This window comes from Ichthyophthirius multifiliis (genome assembly GCF_000220395.1).
Source record: "Ichthyophthirius multifiliis unplaced genomic scaffold scaff_1120509251321, whole genome shotgun sequence".
NCBI lineage: Eukaryota > Ciliophora > Oligohymenophorea > Hymenostomatida > Ichthyophthirius > Ichthyophthirius multifiliis.
Genome location: NW_004085988.1, coordinates 134,413 through 152,593, shown reverse-complemented (window position 1 = coordinate 152,593; position 18,181 = coordinate 134,413). Strand labels below are relative to the sequence as shown.

General features: G+C 18.8%; 3 protein-coding genes across 3 annotated transcripts, besides 17 other annotated features; 2 read left to right on the top strand and 1 right to left on the bottom strand. All coding sequences in view use genetic code 6, as the record gives it.

Annotated features, from left to right (window-relative positions):
- Positions 1-245: 245 nt before the first annotated feature.
- IMG5_181330 (phospholipid-translocating p-type flippase family protein, putative) lies at positions 246-4,544 on the top strand (the record flags this gene model as incomplete). Its single annotated transcript, XM_004027500.1, has 9 exons — positions 246-273; positions 312-523; positions 573-697; positions 741-2,267; positions 2,628-3,890; positions 3,945-4,033; positions 4,080-4,149; positions 4,215-4,282; positions 4,359-4,544. 9 exons carry the CDS (start codon positions 246-248, stop codon positions 4,388-4,390), a joined length of 3,414 nt encoding a protein of 1,137 aa, XP_004027549.1. The 3' UTR covers positions 4,391-4,544.
- Positions 2,271-2,329: a microsatellite.
- Positions 2,323-2,374: a microsatellite.
- Positions 2,330-2,391: a microsatellite.
- Positions 2,332-2,414: a microsatellite.
- Positions 2,560-2,603: a microsatellite.
- Positions 4,545-6,479: 1,935 nt separating the features above from the next.
- Positions 6,480-6,545: a microsatellite.
- A 352-nt stretch (positions 6,546-6,897) lies between these two features.
- Positions 6,898-6,947: a microsatellite.
- Positions 6,948-7,054: 107 nt separating this feature from the next.
- IMG5_181320 (hypothetical protein) lies at positions 7,055-14,133 on the bottom strand (the record flags this gene model as incomplete). The annotated part of the gene is made up of 4 exons (XM_004027499.1): positions 7,055-7,333; positions 7,387-9,893; positions 10,153-12,291; positions 12,369-14,133. 4 exons carry the CDS (start codon positions 14,131-14,133, stop codon positions 7,055-7,057), a joined length of 6,690 nt encoding a protein of 2,229 aa, XP_004027548.1.
- Positions 7,343-7,383: a microsatellite.
- Positions 13,207-13,418: a microsatellite.
- Positions 13,207-13,422: a microsatellite.
- Positions 13,217-13,418: a microsatellite.
- Positions 14,134-16,098: 1,965 nt separating the features above from the next.
- Positions 16,099-16,142: a microsatellite.
- A 34-nt stretch (positions 16,143-16,176) lies between these two features.
- Positions 16,177-16,219: a microsatellite.
- On the top strand, positions 16,204-17,940 carry IMG5_181310 (protein kinase domain protein; the record flags this gene model as incomplete). Its single annotated transcript, XM_004027498.1, has 4 exons — positions 16,204-16,392; positions 16,446-16,730; positions 16,970-17,077; positions 17,122-17,940. The coding sequence occupies 4 exons, from the start codon at positions 16,204-16,206 to the stop codon at positions 17,938-17,940; spliced, it is 1,401 nt and encodes a 466-aa protein (XP_004027547.1).
- Positions 17,938-18,009: a microsatellite.
- Positions 17,944-18,019: a microsatellite.
- Positions 17,962-18,019: a microsatellite.
- Positions 17,962-18,036: a microsatellite.
- Between the last annotated feature and the right edge of the window lie 145 nt (positions 18,037-18,181).

The window sequence follows — 18,181 nt, the reverse complement described above, 5'->3', positions numbered from 1 at the left end:
TATTAATATTTCTTAAAGTTTAATGGGTATAAATTATTTAAATTTAGATGATCTTGAAAAAAAATATGAAAAATTTAATTTATAAATGTTTTAATGAATTGTTTTTTTCTATTATTTTAAGAATAAAATAAAAAAATTATTTATTATTATTATTTTTTTTAAAAAAAAATAAAATAAAATATATTTGTTTAATTAATAATATTTTCAATATCATATAAAAATATTAAAAAAAAATAATTTTAGAAATGTCTGATCATTATACCTTTTAATAAGGTTTAATTTATATAAAATAAAAAATTAATAAAAAAAAGATAAATATCACAAAAACAATATTGAACTTCCTTTTTTTTCCTTTTAGTATACTGATGAATGGTAAATTTAACCAGAAAGATTAATACATACATCTAAACCCGATTTCGATGTTTGCAATAATTAAATACATACAGCAAAATATTCAATTTTAACATTTCTTCCATTAAATTTACTTGAATAATTTTCAAATCTTCCCAACTTATATTTTTTAGTAAAAATAAAAAATAATAGCTATATATTAAAATAAATTATATTAAAAGGTAGTTGGATTATTACAAATGATCAATGAAATAACAAATTCTGAAAGAAAACCTGTAATATATGTTCCATTATTAGTAATTCTTATTATAACAGCAATAAAGGACATTTATGAAGATATAAAAAGGTAAAAAATAAAAAATAAAAAAATGTTAAAAAAAAATAAAAAGACATAAATAAGACAAAAAAGAAAATCAAATACCCACCTTAATTTATAAAAACAATAAATTTGTACAAGACCAAAGCAAAAACATTAGAATAGGCCATATAATAAAAGTAAGAAATAACGAATAAATACCATCCGATATGATTCTTTTATATTCTTCTTAATAACATTAAAAAGGAATATGTTACATTGAGACTAAAAATTTAGACGGAGAAACAAATTTAAAAACAAAAGAAGTCCCAAATTAATTATTGGAAGATTTTAAAGATGAAAATTGTGTTTGCTAAACTTATAGTCTGTTAAAATATGAAAAGCCAAACCCTTTTTTATATAAATTTTAAGGAATTATTGAACATTAAAGGGGACATGAAATGATCCAAACTCCTTTGGAATCCCATAATTTTATTTTAAGGGGGTGTACTTTGAAATAAACTGAATTTATTATTGGAGTTGTTGTCTATACTGGACATTAGACAAAAATTATGCTCAATTCAGTTAAATCTAGAGGGAAAAAATCTACTATTTAAGCACTTATGAATAAAGAAATTATTGTCGTTTTTTTAGTATAGATTATGTTTTGTATTCTTTGTGCAATGTTGAATTTCGAAAGTAGCTTTTTGTATTATTTTGGTGAAAATTTACAAGGTCTAAAAAGGTCTTTTTGGGAAGTTTATGGAATTTGGATGCTTTTGTTTACAAATTTTATACCTATATCATTACTTGTGACTTTAGATATGGTAAAGTTTTTTTAAGGAATGAAAATAAATAGAGATTATAAAATGGTATCAGAAGAAGGAGTTAAAGCAGTTGTGTAATCTTCAAGTCTTAATGAAGAATTAGGTTAGGTTGGTGTTATTTTTACTGATAAAACAGGGACTTTGACTTGTAATTAATTAGTTTTTAAAGGATTTGGGTTTAAAGGGAAAAATTTCGGATTAAAAAATTAAAGTAATAGTGAAAAAGGTTTTGATGAAAATGAAGAATTTTTATAACAAAATAAAGGAGATTTGGAAGCTTTTTTAAAATTTTTAGTGATTTGTTAAGAAGTGATAGTATAATGGGACGAAAAAGAAAAAAAATTAAAATTTCATTCATGCTCGCAAGATGATTTATCATTAAATGAATTTGCAAAGAAATAAGGCATTTTTATTGGAAAAAAAGAAGAAAACGAAATGGAAATTTTGAAAAAAGGATTTTTAAATGAAAAAGAAGATTGTTATTGTATAAAAATATGTAATGTATTAGAATTTACAAGTTCTAGGAAAAAAATGTCTGTCATTTTTCAAAAAAAAGATGATGATAATTAATATTTTATATATACAAAAGGGGCTGATTCTGTCATTTTTGATTCAGCAAGTAATAATTCAAGAAAAAACGGATGGTTTGAAAAAACTAGAAATCAAGTGGAAGATTTTTCTAAATAAGGGTTTAGAACTTTGGTTTTGGCTTAAAAAATTATATCAAAAAAATAATATTTAAATTGGGTTTATTAAATCGAAGAAGCAAAGCTTTCTTTAGATAAAAATGTAAAGTTATATATAATAATATATATTATTAAAAAAATATAAACATATGTATTTTAATAAATATATATATATATATATATATATATATATATTTATATATATTTATATATATTGATTTATATTATTTATTCATATTGTTTTTTTTATATTTACAATAATTTTTTCAAATTGTAATTAATATTAACAGAAAAGACCAATCATTTTTTCCAACTTTTTTATATTTGATAGATTATAGAGTAATATTATATAATTTTATTAATAAAATTATAGTAAATAAAAAAAAACAATATGAATAAAATATATATATATATATATATATATATATATATATATATATATATTAAATTTTTATATTTTTAAAAGAGAGATATTAAAGTTTATTAATTATATAATGAAATCGAAAATGATTTAGAAATAATCGGATGTACTGCAATAGAAGATAAATTATAATAAAATGTCCCTTAATCAATTTAAAAATTAAGAGAAGCAGGTATATAAATATGGATGTTAACAGGAGATAAGAAAGAAACAGCAATAAACGTTGCTATATTATCATAAATAATAGAAGTTTCTTACAAAAAAATAGTCTTAGATTTTCAAAACGGAATCAATCAGGAATCTATAGAAATTAGACTATCTAAAATAGAAGAAGAAATCAAAGAAACAAACGAAGATATAAAAATATGTTTGATAATTTCTGGAAGTGCATTAGATTCATTAGCTGTATAAAATAAATTCTTACACCAATTTATGCATTTAACTTCTTATGCTGATTCTATGATTGTTTGTAGAGTATCGCCTAAATAAAAAAGATAAATCGTGGATATGTATAGGAAAAAATATCCATCAATAACCACTCTAGCTATTGGAGATGGGGCAAATGATGTAAATATGATTATTGGAGCTCATGTTGGAGTTGGAATTAAAGGTTTAGAAGGATAATAAGCTGCTAGAGTAAAATATTTTATTTTTATTTTTTTTTATTAAAAAAATAACTAGTCAAGTGATTTCGTTATTGGAGAATTTTAATTTTTATCTAGATTAGTTCTTTATTTTGGAAGGGAATTTTATAGAAAAAATAGTAGTTTGGTTTTATATAATTTTTACAAAAATATAATTTTGGTCTTACCTTAGTTTTGGTTTGGATTTTATAATGGATTTTCTGGGTAGTTTTTATATGATATTTGGGTTTTTTAACTGTATAATATTTTATTTACTTCTGCTCCTATTGTACTCTTTGCTATTTTCGATAAAGAATATAAAGGATTGTTTTTAGTTAATAATCCTTGGCCCTATTACTTAAACGGGTTGAATAATTATCTTTTTAATAGCAGGATTTTCTGGAAAACCTTCTTTTTAGCAGTTTTTTAAGCATCTATTATTGGAGTTTCGAGTGTTCTTATTATTGAATTTAATTCGACAGTAGAACATGATAATTATTTGGTTTTAACTGGAAATTTTATGTATTGGAATATTGTATTACTTGCTAATATTAAAATTATAATTTTATCAACTTGTCTAAGAGGAATTAATATACTTTTCTTGTTTTTAAGCTTTGGATTATATGTTTTGCTGGTTGTTTTTGTTTAATAATATCCTTCTTTTGAATTATTTTCAGTATTTTAGAGGTTTTTATTTATTTTCTTAATAATTTTTTTCATATATGTATATATATAATATAGACTTTTCTAACAAACTAATTTTTGGGTTGGATAAATATTTATTATTGGCACATGTATTGTATTTGATATTGGTTTAGGTTTATTTGATAGTAAAAATAATTTATAATTTTTATTATTTTTAATTTATATTTTAAGTTAATAATTACGGATAATATTAAAAATTTGAAAATTATTAAAAACTTGATGAGGGAAATAATTAGTAAACGTATAATTTTTTAATTATTTTATTTAATTTTATTGAATTTTAAAAATTTTAATTTTTATTTAAAGGTTTAATAATATTGATATTTGTTAAAAGAGCGAAAATTAAAAGTAAACTAAAATTCTATAAAAGACATGTATAATATAAACAGACTTTTTTTTTTTTTTTTAAAAAATGATTATAATTTATTTTATTTTTTTTAACAAAAAAAGAAAGAAAAAGATAAGAGAAAAAAAATATTTGAAAAAAATAAATAAAAAAGCCATTAATTTTAAATTAATAAAAATTCTAAATAATTAACATTAACTTAAAAAAATATTTTTTTATTAATAATAAAATATTTATATATATAAATCATAAAACAATATTCTAATGTTTGTTTAATAAAACTGTAGTTTAAATACCAAACTTAGCTCCATTAAGTAGACATAAATTTTTTTCTTGAGAAAATGAAACTAAAAACAAATAAAAAATAAAAAAAAATCAGAATAAATAAAATTACAAATAAAAAAACTAAACTTGGCCAAAAACTAGAAGCTGGTTTATTTTTAAGAATTAATCCAACATTTTAAAAAAATTAAGCAACCAATTCTGAACAAAAATACGTTTTTTAATCTCCTTAATTTTAATTAATTCCCATAAGTTTAAAAAGATTCAATTCGTATTTTTTCCCTATATTATTAATTATAAATTATTATATTTAATCATTTAATTATTTCTTTTTATTCCATATTAATTTTCGATAGACTACCTTTTCGAATAAATCATTTTTAGCTATGTATTAATTCCAACCCATCAAATAAACTCCATCATCTCTTGTAGAATCTAATACTTTTAATGATTATCTGTTTAGTTTTACACATAAACTAACATGATCAAACATTCCTCCTGTTAATTATCTTTATAATTTAGCTCCTATATTATTTGTTCTATTTTTTTTTTAATTTTAATTGTAAATTTTTTGTATGTTTATTTATTTTATACTAAAATAACAAAATATCTCCCGATTCGGCTGTTTATAGTAACTCTTATTCAGTTATAATTAATTATTTTATATATTTTTATAGTTAATTTTCATGTATAGATGGTTTTTATATTTTCTAGTTCTAATAGATTACATGATTTATCATTTCTATCCATTACATAGCTTGTATTGGTGTATATGCTTTTAAACAAATATCTCTTTTATATCCTTTTATTTCAATACTAAACTTATCATTTGAAATATCCTTTTGTTTAATTATATATTTTATACATATATATATATTTTTTTTTAATTACTTTTATTTGACATTATACTAAATTAAAATTTATACATCCTCTTATTTTTTCTTTATTTTTATCTAAAAAATATATCAACTTTGTATTTGTTAATTGAAAGAATCTTAACTTTTTTATATTTTTATTTTATTAGAATATAAAATATTATTTATCTCTACTCTCCAATTAGTTATTAAAGAAGGATTTTTTTTATATATCCACCCATCTTTTAAAATCAAATTTTTGTTTTCTAAAAAATTAAAAGCATTTACGCTTAAACTCCTTGTTTATTTATTTTTTATCTATAAATTATATAAGATAAAATTTTTAATTTAAAAAAAAAAATATATATTTAAAATACATTTCCATATTAAATAGATTTTTATCTTTAATTTTTATCATTAAACTAATTTTTTATATTAAATAAATTTTCATGATTTTCCATAAATTTAATATCTATTTAAGCTTTATCATTATTCTTTACTTCTTCTTATTAATAAGAAAAGTATATGTCCTTCTCATTTTAATTTATAAAAAATTAATTTTATTATGTTTGGGCGTAAATATCATTTGCTTAAATATATTCTTAAACCTATTCATGTTAATTCAATTAATTCTAAATTTAATTTTGGTCTATTTTTTTCTTATTTTCCTCAAAATTATATTAAAATTTTAATTCATTATTTTAATTATTAAATAAATTTTCGTTATTTTGATTTTTTAAAAAAATATTTTATTAATTTACGGATTAAAATGAATATTTGCTCTATTCGTCATTATAACTTTCTTCGAAAACAGCGACTTTATCATTATTTTGACTAATTAAATCGCCTGTACTAACAATTATATTATTGTTGTTTTCTTATTCTGTATTTTTTATAATTTTATTTTTGTTAAATTTTATAATCCTTCTAATTCTTTTTCTTTTATTAATTCATTGTCTAATTATTCTCTATTAAATTTTAAAAATTCATTTTATAATTAATCATTACTAACTATTAGATCAATATCTTCATTTTCATCTTCTCTTATTGTTCCTATTTAATTGTATATTTATTTGTTAGTATTGTTGTTATTTTAGTTATTTTATTAAATAATATTTTATTTGTTATTTTAATTATCATTTTAGTTATTTTTTATATTTTCGGTTGCTTTTACGATTTTTTTTAATTGTACTTTGTGTGTCTACATTGGCTAAAGTTTATATTTTAATTCATTTATGTTAACTTTGTAGATTTTAGCCAATTTCTATAATTATGTTCCAATTTTTTTAGTTTATATTTATGGCTTTTTTATATCCTACTTTTATAGATTATTATTGTTCTTTAGATTTTCCATTTTTTTTTTTTTTATAATAATATTATATTATAAATTTTTTATTTTAATTATTTTTATTATATTTTTTAATAAAGTATACAGGTATACATTTTTATGTTTATTTTCTATATATTAAAATAATTTTGTTAAAGAGAATATTTTAATAAAAATTAAATTAATTTTATTATAATATATTATTAATTATTATTTTATATATATTTTAACATATAATCTAATTAACATATATATTTTTATATAAAATTAAATTAATAAGTATATATAAGCATATATATAAATATAAAAAAGTACCACTATTTAAAAAAAGTGTTAATCACTAAATAAGTTCCTCATTTGTAATAGAATATTAACTTTTATTATCAACATAATACCCATTAATACTGATTCCGATTTGTTTAACATAAACAGCTTCTTTAAATGTATATATATATTCATCTTAATAACTATCTTCCATTATATTTTTAGTGCTTGTACTAATCATAACTCTTCCATTAGTGCCATTAGATTCCATTTTATTAGCAATAAGAACGTCTAATCCATATACGTCATATCTAACAATTTCAGTACCAACAATACCTGCATATATTTTGCCCTTTTATTTAAAAAATATAAATAATAAAAAAAATAGTAAATGAGAAAAAATACAGTATGAATGCCAATTCTCATTTCTAATTAACAATCAGTATGTTTTCTAACTTCTTAAATAATTTAAATCATATCAAAAGCAAATTAAATTACATTATGAGCTTCTTCAGCTGGATTTCTTTAATTTTTATTATTAATACCGAAGCATACATAACAATCACCTATAGTATATAACTTAAAAACTTTTCTAGAAACACACTTATTGTCAAAATCTGTAAATAATTGTCTCAACATATTAACTACTTTAATAGGTTCATTCATACTTGAATATTTTGTAAAACCTGCTATATCAGCAAACAATAGAGTAGCATTTTCAAGAGTTTCACAGACTAAAGGCAATTCTCTATTCATTTAATTTAAAAACTAATCCAAAATATGCTAAGGGAGAAGGTTTTAAAGAAGTTTATCGACTTCTTCTCTTTTTTATTCTAGAATTTATATATTATCAAAATTAGTTGCTTCATTTAAATTTGCATAATATTCTAAATAAAGATGAATTATACCTGTAAAAAGAATAAAATATACTATTTATAAATCAAATTTTACAGGAGTTATTGATTATAAAAAATAACTAATTAAACTAAGCAAAAAAATAATAATTTTTTATGACATTTGGAAAGATTTTATTGAAGCAAAAAATATGTATAGTACCATCAATTCTAAGGCAAAGAGAAAATGAGCAGGTACTAGTATTTACTCTACTGCCTAATTTTTATGAGCCGCTTTTTTTTGGGATATATGTTCGATTTTATCGATTTCATAAAAAAGATTAGATATTTCAGTATGAAAAAAAGTGGTTAGGAAAAGATGATTTATATAAAAAAAAATTAAAATAATCTTTCTTTATATTATTTTTTTGCAAAAAATTAATATGATTAAAAAAAGGAGAAATTAGGCTCCTACAAGTCCCAGAATTTGATTAAGGTCAACTCCTTAAATTGTTATTCTGATTTAAAGAATATATGAACCATATATTCCAAATTTTATTAAAAAAAATAAAAAAACAACTATTATTGATAATACTATTTATTTATGCTGATTTATTATTGTGGTATTTAGAAATTGATTCTAGACAAGGCTTATATTTTTATCTTTTTTATTTTATTTTGAGTTTAATTGATGCCTTATGAATTTTATTTCGTCTTCATCTTTTATTACTGATCTGCTTTTTTCATTTTGCTTTTGGATTGTTGCGTAATATGTTTATAGTTCAATATTTTTTTTCTCAATATCAATTTTTTCGTTTAATTCTTTTTCTATTTCTAATATATACTTGTTTTATACTAATGCAGTGCTTCCATATGATTTATCCCTTTATAAATTAATATTTCGAAACTATTATATATATCTATTTTAGGTAATTGCATTTTTTACACAACTTTAAATTTTTTTGAATACTTCTATACCTGCTCCTAATTTTTGGATTAATTAAAAGTTTAGATTTCCATTTTCTTCCGATTTTTGGGGATTAGAAAAATTTACTCTTAATTTATTTATTTTAAACATATTATTTTAATTTTAATTATTATTAATATTGATGTTATTATTAATATTAATATCATTAGCATCACTATTATTAATATTATTTTTGCTGATTAAAAGAGATATTTTTAAATTATTGTTAATATTATTGCTTGCATTTATAATAGTGCTGTTATTATTACAAACGTTATTATTATTATTTGTTACTTTGCAATCATTAACTTTTATTTCATTATTTTTATTTTTATTATCAGGCGTGTTTGTATTTGTTTGATTAGGAGAATTCTTAGGGCTATTAGCAATATGAGAACCGGGTTATATTTATTATTAATTATGCATGGTTTTTTTTTATTTTTAAAGCGTTTTTTTATTAAAAACCTGATAAGTTTTCAAAATGCCTTTTCCCTTTGCCTCGACTTCAATTAATTTAAAAAAATACCCTTATATATCTTTGACTTTATCATGAAATTCTTTAGAAATAGTAATATTATCATAAGCTCCAGTAGAGCAAATTCTGCTTGTAGTATTTATAGTATCTCCAATAAGAGAAAACTAAGGTTTATGATAACCAATAACTCCAGCTATAGCAGGTCCCAAATGAATTCCTATTTTAATTACAATAGATTTAAGTTTGGTTAAGTTTTAGTTTTATTTTGTAATTTTTTGAAGCTCAAAAGCAAATTTTAAAGCCCTAACGGCTATAGGGATATTGTAAATTTAACTCTCGTTTTTGAGGAGTTTTTCAACATCAGAAATTCCGCCTGCTGCCATATAAGTTTTACCTACTGTTTCGATTTTCTAAAGGCCATTTTAGACACAATAAATATCAAATTGACGATATAATTTATTAAGGATTTTTATTGTATTGTCTTATTCTGTTGAAATTATATCGTCGAAATTACATATATCGCAGAATATTATCACTACACAGTTTTATTTTTGCTATACTTTGTATTCACCTTATTTCATATTCTCTATTTTATCACGGATAAATTTCGGGAGTAAAATTGAAAGGATATCTTTTACTTATAAAGTTTATTTATAAAGGTTTTATTATGATAAATAATTGGAACGAAGTGTTTTACTTATTTAGTATTTCAAACATACAAATAGAAATATAAATACACATATTGATGTGTATGATTGGATTCTTACTATCCATACTGAGTCTTAGGGATATTGTGTTTCTTCAATTAAGGCTTTTAAGTTTCTTTGCTATTGTGTTAGTTCTATTCTATTTTTTATTATATGCTCTTTTTTTATATTTATTTATTATTTTTATACGTTGAAATATATGAAAATAATAATAATATTGCTTAAATTAAGACGTATTGATGCTAAAATCTTAAACATACACAACCAGTTAGAATATACATAATTAATTCCTATGGAGGACTTATAATTTATTTGAATTAAATTAAAAGTATATATTTTAAACTTCTAATTATTATTAGCTTTATTATTATTTTTATATTAAAAATAAAAGAATAAAAAAATATTACAAAAAAGAAGTATGAGAAACATATTAGCTTTAACAATATTTAGTAGTAGATAATGCAGTTAATAAGAAAAGTGAAGTGGCAGTAATTCCATAAGAAACAACATACCCAGTACTAGAGAACTCATTAGTAGCTTTAGTAAGTATTAATAAATCATAAGCAATATCGAACATAATAAATATAATAATATATATTTAAATATTTCTGATAAAAATAAGTTACTCTAAATACTTAATATAAGCATTTTCAGTTTCCTTAATTTCAAATTTCAAAGTAAAGCGTTACATTTATGCTTAATTAGTATTCACATCTTCCTAAATAAGCATTGATGATAAAATAATATCCATTTTCTTATCTTTAAATAGATTTCTGATTACATTAAGTATATTGATTTTGGGAATGGAATTGTTAAAAAAGCCTGCTTAGGAAGAAAATTTGTAATGTTTTTCAAGGAATTTTTCTAGGCCAATAATAACTAAGGGATTTGGATGGAGAATTGATTTTTCTATAACAGATTTAATGGACCATCCAGCAATTAAAATAAAGAATTAAAAAATGACATAATTTTTAAAAAGAATAGAGATAAGAATAGATTATTTATTTTAAAATTCAAGCAAAGTTTAAACTACTAAAATTACAACTTGAAAAAACGCAAAAATAATAAAATAAATATCTAATTTAAAATAATTTAATTCGAAATTTTTACATACAGTAATTGTGCAAGTAGCGTAATACATCATTATTGATTAAACTTCAATTCCGTCTATATATCCATTGAATGACCATAAATAAAAATAAAATAAATAAAGCATAAATGCATCTATTATTGAGGATATTATTATTTTAATTATTCCTATTGGCATCTATGAAATACTATATTGCTATTAATGTTTTTATTCAGGATTATTTTTGTAAAAATATCCTTTATGTATTTGCACAAGCTCTTTTTAGAATTTTTTATTTTTACGATTGTAATAATATATTACAGAGTTGAAAAAATGCATTGAGTGGTAAACTAAAATCGAATAAGGAGAATACAAAGGCATATTTACTACACAATTAAATGTATTCCATAAAACTGTCATAAAAATTAATAAGTAACTCCTATATAATGTCAAATACATTATTTCTTCAGTAACTTCGCTAAAAAAACGGCTTTATCTAAATAAAATTTAGCATAATGCATCTGAGTTATTTACAAAAATATCCGCTAAAGGGCCTATAATTTCATCCTCTTGATTTTAATGTTTTATATAAAAGCTTTATTGTTAAAAAGTTAACTTTTCGCAGTCATTTAATGATTGCAAAATATGTGAAATACTATAACTTTATTTAAATAAAGTAACTATTATTTGAGATAGAAAAGTTTTTTATTAATCGCTTAATGAATATGCGATTATATTTTGAGCAAAATAAATTAAAAAACATACATGGTCCCATAAATAATCATCTTTTTTTAATGATTATAAACTTTGTCCATTCAGAACAATTACATAACTGTATTAAGGTTGTTATATTGATTATTAATATTTATATTACTTTTTTATTTATTATTCTAGTTTTTATTAAATATTTTTTACTGTAAGTTTTTATGATACTGCATTGTTTTAAAGTTGCTATTTTTTTATTTGGATTGATTATGCAATATGATCAGTTTATTTTTAGATATTATTTTAATATTTTTATTTAAATATTTATAATTGATTCCTTATTCTGTAATATAGGTCTTCTTTTTTAGTACTTGTTAAGTCTATTAATATTTTTTTTGGTTAATTATCATCAAGTTCAGTTTATTTTATTAATTTGTAAAATATACTTGCTGAGTTATTGTAAGTGTTTGAAGTTAAAAACCATATTTTTTAATTATGTTCTTTAAGTTATTTTATTAAATTTATTGTTTCTTCATCATATTATTATTATATTCCTTTATTAAAAAATATAATAAAAGATAATATATATGTATATATTTATATTTTATATATAGTTTAAATAATAAAATACCTATGTAACCTATAAAATTACAAAATTAAAATATATTTTATTACATTTATATTTCATTAAGCAAGTTTTCAATTTAATTTTCTTAAGTTTCAAACAACTTTTCATTATTAAGTATTTATTACATTAATTATTCTTATAGATTTATTTTAGAATAAAAAATAATGTTTTCTCCTTTATCTAACTAAATTTAAATATTCTTTTATAATTTTTAACAGATAATGCTTTTTTATAAATACTGAGGTATACGTTATGAATAATCTTAAATAAGAAGAAATTTCTCATCTTGGTATTGTGCGAGAATTATACACATTTATTTAGAGTAAAGCTTATGGAAAATTAACACTTTATGTCTTACATTATTTATTTAAATAATATAATATAATTGTTCATTAATATAGCAAGAGCATTCGAATTTTACATTAAATTTTTATATGAATTCAAGAATGTGTTTAGTATCCTATTACAAAGATATATTAAAGAGATTATTTTCTTTACTTAATCTATCTCCTTTAGTTTTTGTATCATGACAAATTCCTAAAACAAATAAAAAATCAAGTATTTATTTATTATTTCCAATTACAAAATTCATTAAATTTATTTCATTATAGTATTAATGTTAGTTATTTTATTGAAATTTTGATAAAGAAAGATTCTTTTCGGTAAAGCTAATACTATCAAAATCACTACCATTATTATTGTTATTATTTTAATTGTTGGGTATTTAAAATAATGATTTTCTATTTGAGGTTTTGCATTATATATCAGATTATATTTATTCTGAATTTTCAGAATTAAAATTATCACTTTAAATATCTTTTATTTATTAAGAACTTACATCATTATTATCATTATTACTATTATTATTATTGATATTATTGTTATTATTATTATTATTATTATTATTATTATTATTATTATAATTTTCTTTATTATTATCATTATTTTTGTCATTATTATTATTATTATTATCAATATTTTCATTATTTTCATCACTATTTTTGTCTTTATTATTTTCATTTTTATTTTTATTATTATTTTCATTATTATTATCATTTATATTTGCTGTAATATACTGGAATGTCTCTTATTAAATAATAGATTTTTATTTTATTTTATTTTTCTAATTTTCAATTATTTAACTTATATTGTTATTTTCATTATTTATTTGAATATCTTAAAATGTTATATTTTCATTATTTTTCAAAAAACTTATATTATCCCTCTCTCCCTAAATATTTTAATTCTTTAGCTTTTGAATAGAAAAACTAATATCTTTAATGTATTTAAAAATTTTATTTGGAGGTGAATTTTAACCTCCCTCATTTATATTTTCATTTTCTTTTTATAAAATGCTTGATTATATTATTTTATTATTTAAGCTTTAACTATAAAAGATATTTTTTTTTTTTTAACTCAACTAATTTTTATTAATAACTTCAATATCATTTACTTCATTATTATTATTTTCTTCTTAAATAATATTTTGACTTATTGAATCCTAACTTTTAAAACTAAAAGCATAATCCTATGTTACTAATGATTTTATCTTTTTACTATTCTCATTTTATATTGAAGGGCAATTTATTATTGTGTGTGAATTCAAAACTAAGTCTGCACAAGACTTTATTTAGTTAAAACGAAAGTTGGAAGTGTTTTTTTCAAATTTTTTTTTTATAAATATGAAATATATTATATAAAATAAATCATTAAATATATTAAATTAACTAGGAAAAGTTATAAATAAACTTAAACCGATAGGTATCATTTATCCCTTAAAATCTAAAAATTTAAAACAAGTCATGCTTACTCTTAAAATTATAATTATTAAACTAAAAAAGGTTACCACAAGTAAGTATATTATCATATTTATATTCCATTTGGTTTCAAAAAATGTCATTTTTCTTAACTCTTATTATTTTTTTAAAAAACTTTTTGAATTATGTGAATAACTATCATTTCCTACAAATATTACTATTCCAATTACCCAGTCTGTATATTTTATTTATGAATATTTTTAAATTATGTTTTTCATATCTACTTTTTCACTTATTGGATCTTTTTTTAGACTTATATATCCTTTAAAATTGTATATGTATTCGCTTTTATACATATCTATACGACCTGTTAATATTTTTTTATATTCGCTCAAGTTTCCTTTAATTGAAAGATTTTTTGATACTATTAAAAATATGATTTTATTATATCGATTTTAAATATAAATATTATATATATATATAATACTAGAAGTTAAATTTGGAGGATATTTTATTTATGAATAACTTTAATCATCAACAAAATTAGTTTTTACAGTAAACTTTTAATCCCAAGAATCTAAAATTAAAACATCAGCTGGACAATATTCGAACTTTTCTAATAAAATTAAATCTCCGATTTCTATTTCTCCCCATTTTTTTTATTATAGTACATTTACTAATTCCTTTGAATTTTTATCAATGTTATGTTACTTTAAAAAGCATTTACAACCTTATCTATTGTTTATTTTTTCATCTGCTTATTTTTATTCTTTATACAAAACACATTCTTTTAAACAAATTAAAATAATATCTAGTATTATTGGTAACAAAAACATAAAAACGTAAGTGTTTCTATTATAATTTATATTTTTTAATAATATTTATAATATAAGTTTTTTTATTATATAAATTATAATTTGCTTTTAATAGTCAGTTGGCAATTAATCATCACTAATAATGACAACAACTAATATTATTAGTATAAGTGCAACATTTTAAACTTTTTTAAAAAATTAGATAATTGTAAATAAGAGAAATTAAATCTATATTTTTTTAGATGTAAAAAAATAAAATAATATATATAAAAGTTTAATTATTTATTTTGCCTACTTAAAAAGTTTAGATTTTATTTTAAAATTAATGATTTTTGTTATTGTACCCCTATATGTTTATTTAATCCCCATTATCTAATTCAATCTTTATTTAATTATAATTTTTTTTAAAAAAATAAAATAAATATTTCAAGAATTTATTTAATATTTTTATTTTTTATTTGTAATATTAATTTTAGATAATTTAATTTACAAAACGGTCTATTTAATTTTATTCAATTTATTCTTCATAGTAATTTAATCCATATTATTTTTTTACTGTGTAGTATTTGTATAAATAAAATATGAATTATCTTAGCATATTTCTAATATAATTATATTTTTATTTATTTAGTTTTTAATTTTTTAATTTCTTATTATTAATTAATTAATTTAAAAAACAAAAAATATTAATAATATTTAATATCGTTTGATATGATGTTTTTAAATATTTTTTATTTTCTTTATTTATTTACTAAAATAACTTATTTAAAAATTGCACAAATTAGTTTGTTATTTTTTTGATTATTTTATAATTAATAAAAATTTAATTATTTAAATTATCTAAGATTTTAAATTTAAATAAAAATTTTCAATATTTAGAATTAAAATTAAAAACTCTTAATTACACTTATAAAGCAATATATTATATAATTTTTTAAAAAAATCTAAAAATACTAAAATAATATTTTTATTTAAGTTTGTATATAATTATCTTTTTTAAAAATTTAATGAGACATATTAGACTTTTTAGAATAGTATAAAAACAAATATAATAATATGTTTGATTATAAACTAAAATTTATTAAATATTTTTATATATTTAAAAACACAGTTAATATAATTTCATTTATATTATTTTCTGTTAAAATATTCGCTTATATATATACATATATTTTATTTATTTATTATAAATAATTTTTTTATTTTGGTTTGATTTTTTTTTTTTTTAAAAGCAAAAGCAAAACAAATTATATCAAAAAAAAATTAATGAAAAAAAATTATAATTTAGAAATTTATAAATTAAACTTAGTTGATAATAAAATATTTAATTCAATTGATGAATTTTAATTTATAAAAGATCCAATAAAAAATAGAATACAATTAGGAATGGGAAGCTTTGGCGAAGTAAAATTAGCAATAAATAAAAAAACATAAGAAAAATATGCTATTAAAATAGTAATTATTATTTTTTAAAATTAAATAATTGAATTTTTCTTTTTATTATAAAGATGAATTTGAAAAATATGCATTCATTATAAGAAATTTAAGGTATAGAAAGGGAAATTAGAGTTCATAGTTAATTAAATCATCCAAATATAATATAATATTATGATAGTTTTTAAGAAAATGAACTAGTTTTTATTGTTTTAGATTACGCATAAAATGGAAATTTATATTCTTATTTATAAAAAAAAAAACATTTTAGTGAAAAGGAAGCTTTCAAGTTTTTTTATTAAACCTGTTAGGCATTAAAGTATTTACATGAAATGAATATTGTACATAGAGATATAAAAGTAATTATTTTTTTTTTATATTAATAAAAATTACAATTCATTTTTTAAACACATGTACATATGTAAATAAAAATTAGAATTATAATTTTTAAAATATGAGAGAAAAAAAAAAAATGAAAAAATATTTAATGAAATAAAATCAATATATAAATTTAAATTGTATAATTTTAATTTAATTATTATTTAAAAGAATAAAAATAATATTAAATTTAATTCTTTTTTTTATTAAAAAAAAAAAGCCAGAAAATATTTTAATTGATGAAAACCTTTAAGTTAAATTGTGCGATTTCGGATGGTGCACTGAAGATATGGAAAATCCAAGAAATACATTTTGTGGAACATACGAAGTTTATTTTTATTTAATATTGATAAAAATTTATAAATATAATAGTACATGGCACCTGAAATAGTATTTAGATAATAATATGATTATAGAATAGATATATGGGCATTAGGGGTATTAATATATGAGTTTTTACACGGTTCAGCTCCTTTTAAAGGAAAAAGTTTGAAAGAAATACAATTGAAAATTTAAAAAGGAGATGTACTATTTTCTACATAAATAACAGACTTATCAAAAAGTTTAATATGCAAATTATTATAAGCGAACCCTTTAAAAAGGATATCAATAGATGATATTTTATAGCATCCATGGATGTAAAAAATGAAAGAAGGACATGAAATTTAATCAAATAAAAAGAATAGTGATAGGTTAATATGTGATTAACCAAAGATTAAATAATAAACAATAATTGTTTAAAAACCAAATAATAATAATATAAGTTAAAGTCCTCTTACTTTGTAAAAAAAATAATAAAAAAGCATATAATTATAATAAGAAATTATCAAAAATGATAATTTTTAAGTAAATTTAAAAAGTGAAAATAAAAGCTAATGTTGTAGTTAATCGAACATAAAAAATTTTTAAGATTAAAAAGAAAACATTTTAACTGCTTAAAAGAAAAAACTTTTGCAGAATTAAAGAATTCATAAAATATGTCAATTAATGATGAAAATAATGACTACATTAAAAACTAATAGATGTATAAAAAATAAGAAATTAATATTCCTTTATAAATAGAAAAAATAGAAAATATATAATAAAACTATTTGGATAATAAATATTAAAAAAATATTTTATTAAAAGAAGATGAAAATAAAAGTTCATTTCATATAGAAGAAAAAATTAAGAATAAAATTCGTTTTATGATATTAAATAAAATTATTAAGTTAAATAATAATTTGAATATAAATAATAATTTGAAAATAAATAATAATTCGAATCTAAAACATTAATTGAAAATAATATTAACCATTAAAAGCTATAAACTAATGATTATTATTAATAAATTGTTCAGAAATATAGTAATAAAAAAGATATTAAAAATACTCATACTCCTAAAAATATATCTTTTATTTAGGAAAATACAGATACAAGTGATAATTAAAAT